The 5,000-nt window shown below is 41.8% G+C and overlaps 1 protein-coding gene across 1 annotated transcript in view; it reads left to right on the top strand.

Annotated features, from left to right (window-relative positions):
• Positions 1–5,000, top strand: part of LOC137627349 (uncharacterized) — an 89,128-nt gene that overhangs the window by 473 nt on the left and 83,655 nt on the right. Inside the window, exons 2-5 of the mRNA XM_068358433.1 lie at positions 1–51; positions 220–345; positions 955–1,439; positions 1,566–1,910. The exon at positions 1–51 is cut by the window's left edge and continues 194 nt beyond it. Of these exons, the coding sequence (XP_068214534.1) occupies positions 1–51; positions 220–345; positions 955–1,439; positions 1,566–1,910 (1,007 nt within the window). The remainder of the gene's footprint in view (positions 52–219; positions 346–954; positions 1,440–1,565; positions 1,911–5,000) is intronic.

Below are 5,000 nucleotides of genomic sequence, written 5' to 3'. Positions count from 1 at the left end.
AGAATGAAATCATGGCTAAGGAACTTGCCAATAAACAGGCTCTGATTGAAGGCCAGGAAAATCAACTTGCAACTTGCTATCAATCAATTCTTGAGTTGAAAGCCGAACTGAAAATGGCTCAGCAGAAAAATGACTCCCATATTCAGATGCAATCAGAACTTACAGGAGAGAAGGAAGCTCTGAAACGAGAGCTTGAAGGTAAAGTGACTTTGATTGAAGAAAATACAGCGAAAATGTTCCAATTGAATGAGGAACTGGAAATGGCTCAGCAGAAAAATGACTCCCATATTCAGATACAATCAGAACTTACAGGAGAGAAGGAAGCTCTGAAACGAGAGCTTGAAGGTAAAGTGACTTTGATTGAAGAAAATACAGCGAAAATGTTCCAATTGAATGAGGAACTGGAAATGGCTCAGCAGAAAAATGACTCCCATATTCAGATGCAATCAGAACTTACAGGAGAGAAGGAAGCTCTGAAACGAGAGCTTGAAGGTAAAGTGACTTTGATTGAAGAAAATACAGCGAAAATGTTCCAATTGAATGAGGAACTGGAAATGGCTCAGCAGAAAAATGACTCCCATATTCAGATGCAATCAGAACTTACAGGAGAGAAGGAAGCTCTGAAACGAGAGCTTGAAGGTAAAGTGACTTTGATTGAAGAAAATACAGCGAAAATGTTCCAATTGAATGAGGAACTGGAAATGGCTCAGCAGAAAAATGACTCCCATATTCAGATGCAATCAGAACTTACAGGAGAGAAGGAAGCTCTGAAACGAGAGCTTGAAGGTAAAGTGACTTTGATTGAAGAAAATACAGCGAAAATGTTCCAGTTGAATGAGGAACTGAAAATGGCTCAGCAGAAAAATGACTCCCATATTCAGATGCAATCAGAACTTACAGGAGAGAAGGAAGCTCTGAAACGAGAGCTTGAAGGTAAAGTGACTTTGATTGAAGAAAATACAGCGAAAATGTTCCAATTGAATGAGGAACTGGAAAGGGCTCAGCAGAAAAATGATGCCCATATTCAGATGCAGTCAGAACTTATAGGAGAGAAGGAAGCTCTGAAACGAGAGCTTGAAGGTAAAGTGACTTTAATTGAAGAAAATACAGCAAAAATGTTCCAATTGAATGAGGAACTGAAAATGGCTCACCAGAAAAATGATGCCCATATTCAGATGCAGTCAGAACTTATAGGAGAGAAGGAAGCTCTGAAACGAGAGCTTGATGGTAAAGTGACTTTGATTGAAGAAAATACAGTGAAAATGGTCCAGTTGAATGAGGAACTTGAAAACGCCAAGAAGGAAATTGAGGCTCATGACGAACTGAAATCTATCCTTCTGGCTGAAAATGAAGATCTCAAGAAGTCCAATGAGGAACGAAGCTTCCTTAATGAAGAATTAGCTCTACAGAAAATTAAACTAGAAAAAGAGTTGGTGGAGGCTCGTTCTAATGATCAGAAAAGAAGCCAAGGACACCAACGTCTAGTAGAAGAGCTGCAGGGGGAGATTTCTAAATCTCTAGTGCAGAATCGTGAGCTAAAGGAGGCATTGTTCACAATAACAAAGAAGAACGAAGGTCTTCGTGAACAACTGGAGAACAAAGGGAAACGAGAGAAGAATCTGAATGGAAAGATTGTTCGAATGACAAACACAGAGGATCAAACGAGGAAAGAATTGTCCGCAGCGAAGGATGTCATCTCTTCACTGAAGAAGGAACTTCTGAGGAGAGATTTGGAAAAGGTTAAAAAAGAAGAAGGAACGGGTGACGAGGATTCACCAGGAAAGGAGAAATGCGGACTTGATAAAACTTCAGTCGTAGAAGGTTTTGAAACTCCAGCAGAAGATGACAAGAAAATTGTCATTGTGAAGGAAGAAAAACAAGAAGGAGAAGGACCCACAAGGAAACTTTTGGTAAGGAAACCAAAGAAGAAGAAACCAAAACGGGACCAGGCTTACTCTTGGGCCCCCTTTGGACCCATAGTCCCAGTTTTGGAAACAGACGATAATAAGGTTCATAACGAACGAACTGAGGAGAATATCCAAAATAATTAAGAAGTCTGAAACTAGAAGGAAAAAATAAAAAAAAAAAAATATAAAATAAAAAACAAAAAAAAAATAAAAAATAAAAAACCAAAAAAAATTAAAAATTAAAAAAAAAAATTTTATTCGGAATATTTTTTATTTTTTTTTTTTTTTTGCAAAAGGAATTATTTTTTATTTTATTTTGTGAAAGGAATATTATATTATTTTATTTTGTAAGAGGAATATATTTTTATGTTATTTTGTGGAAGGAATATTATTTTTCATTTCATAGCGACGTCGCATATTTTGTAAAAGGAATATACCGGTATTTCTATTTTTGTGAAAGGAATATTATTTTTTAATCTTTTCTTTTTTAGGTTTAAGGATGCCAGGCTTAACTGCCTAGCCTTATGATGATTGTCTAATCTGCCTGGCATATTTTTTTTTTTTTAGGTTTAAGGATGCCAGGCTTAACTGCCTAGCCTAATGATGCTTGTCTAAACAGCCTGGCATATTTCTTTTTTAGGCTTAAGGATGCCAGGCTTAACTGCCTAGCCTAATCATGCTTGTCTTAACTGCCTGGCATATTTTTTTTTTTTAGGTTTAAGGATGCCAGGCTTAACTGCCTAGCCTAATCATGCTTGTCTTAACTGCCTGGCATATTTTTTTTAGGCTTAAGGATGCCAGGCTTAACTGCCTAGCCTAATCATGCTTGTCTTAACTGCCTGGCATATTTTTTTTTTTTAGGTTTAAGGATGCCAGGCTTAACTGCCTAGCCTAATGATGCTTGTCTTAACTGCCTGGCATATTTTGTTCTTTTTTTTTTCTTTTTTTTTAGATTTAAGGATGCTAGCTTTAACTGCCTAGCCTAATCATGCTTGGCTTAACTGCCTGGCCTAATGATGCTTGGCTTAACTGCCTGGCCTAATGATGCTTGGCTTAACTGCCTGGCCTAATGATGCTTGGCTTAACTGCCTGGCCTAATGATGCTTGGCTTAACTGCCTGGCCTGGTGATTTCTGTCCTAATTGGTCTAATGAGGCTTGGCTTAACTGCCTGGCCTAATGATGCTTGGCTTAACTGCTTGGCCTGATGATGCTTGGCTTAACTGCCTGGCCTAATAATGCAAGGCTTAACTGCCTGGCCTAATAATGCTTGGCTTAACTGCCTGGCCTAATGATGCTTGGCTTAACTGTCTGGCCTAATGATGCTTGGCTTAACTGCCTGGCCTAATAATGCTTGGCTTAACTGCCTGGCCTAATAATGCTTGGCTTAACTGCCTGGCCTGATAATGCTTGGCTTAACCGCCTGGCCTGATGATGCTTGGTTTAACCGCCTGGCCTAATGATGCTTGGCTTAACCGCCTGGCCTGATGATGCTTGGCTTAACTGCCTGGCCTAATGATGCTTGGCTTAACTGACTGGCCTAATGATGCTTGGCTTAACTGCCTGGCCTGATGATGCTTGGCTTAACTGCCTGGCCTAATGATGCTTGGCTTAACTGCCTGGCCTAATAATGCGTGGCTTAACTGCCTGACCTAATAATGCTTGGCTTAACTGCCTGGCCTACTAAAGCTTGCCTTAACTGCCTGGTCTAATAATGCTTGGCTTAAATGTCTGGCCTAATAATGATTGATTTAAATGTCTGGCCTAATAATGATTGGCTTAAATGCCTGGCCTAATGGTGCTTGGCTTAACTGCCTTGGCTAAGGATGTTTGGCTCAACTGACAGGGCTAAGGAGGTTTGGCTTAACTACTTTGTCTGAGGGTGTATGGCTTAACTGCCTAGCCTAAGGGTGTTGGCTGACCTGCCCTATCTAGGAAGGTTTGGCTTAACTACCTGGTCTATGTGTGGCTGAACTGTCCGGAAAAAAACCGAAACGCTTAACTGGCTGGCCTAAAAAGAAGGGCCTAGGTGACTGGACTTAAAATGTTTGGCATGAACGCGTGGACTAGGGATGTTTGGCTTACCTGATTTGTATAGGGGTGCGAGGCTTAACTACCTGGGCTAAGGTTGTATGGCGAAAATGCCTTGCCTTGGGAAATATGGCTTAGAGGCCATGCCTAAGGAAGTTTTGCGTAACTGCCTCAGCTTAGGATGTTTGGCTCAACTGACTGGCCTATGAAAGTTTGGCTTAACTATCTGGGCTAAGGAGGGATGGCTTAACTGCCTGGCCTAATGATGCTTGGCTTAACTGCCTGGCCTAATAATGCAAGGCTTAACTGCCTGGCCTAATAATGCTTGGCTTAACTGCCTGGCCTAATGATGCTTGGCTTAACTGCCTGGCCTAATAATGCTTGGCTTAACTGCCTGGCCTAATAATGCTTGGCTTAACTGCCTGGCCTGATAATGCTTGGCTTAACCGCCTGGCCTAATAATGCTTGGCTTAACTGCCTGGCCTGATGATGCTTGGCTTAACCGCCTGGCCTAATGATGCTTGGCTTAACTGCCTGGCCTGATGATGCTTGGCTTCACCGCCTGGCCTAATGATGCTTGGCTTAACTGCCAGGCCTAATGATGCTTGGCTTAACTGCCTGGCCTAATGATGCTTGGCTTAAATGCCTGGCCAAATGATGCTTGGCTTAACTGCTTGGCCTGATGATGCTTGGCTTAACTGCCTGGCCTAATGATGCTTGGCTTAACTGCCTGGCCTAATAATGCATGGCTTAACTGCCTGACCTAATAATGCTTGGCTTAACTGCCTGGCCTAATGATGCTTGGCTTAACTGCCTTGGCTAAGGATGTTTGGCTCAACTGACAGGGCTAAGGAGGTTTGGCTTAACTACTTTGTCTGAGGGTGTATGGCTTAACTGCCTGGCCTAAGGGTGTTGGCTGACCTGCCCTATCTAGGAAGGTTTGGCTTAACTACCTGGTCTATGTGTGGCTGAACTGTCCGGAAAAAAACGAAACGCTTAACTGGCTGGCCTAAAAAGAAGGGCCTAGGTGACTGGACTTAAAATGTTTGGCATGAACGCGTGGA

Source organism: Palaemon carinicauda, chromosome 35, assembly GCF_036898095.1.
Source record: "Palaemon carinicauda isolate YSFRI2023 chromosome 35, ASM3689809v2, whole genome shotgun sequence".
In the NCBI taxonomy this organism is placed as follows: Eukaryota; Metazoa; Arthropoda; class Malacostraca; order Decapoda; family Palaemonidae; genus Palaemon; species Palaemon carinicauda.
The sequence above is the reverse complement of the archived record's forward strand: the minus strand, read 5'-3'. Positions and strand labels throughout refer to the sequence as shown.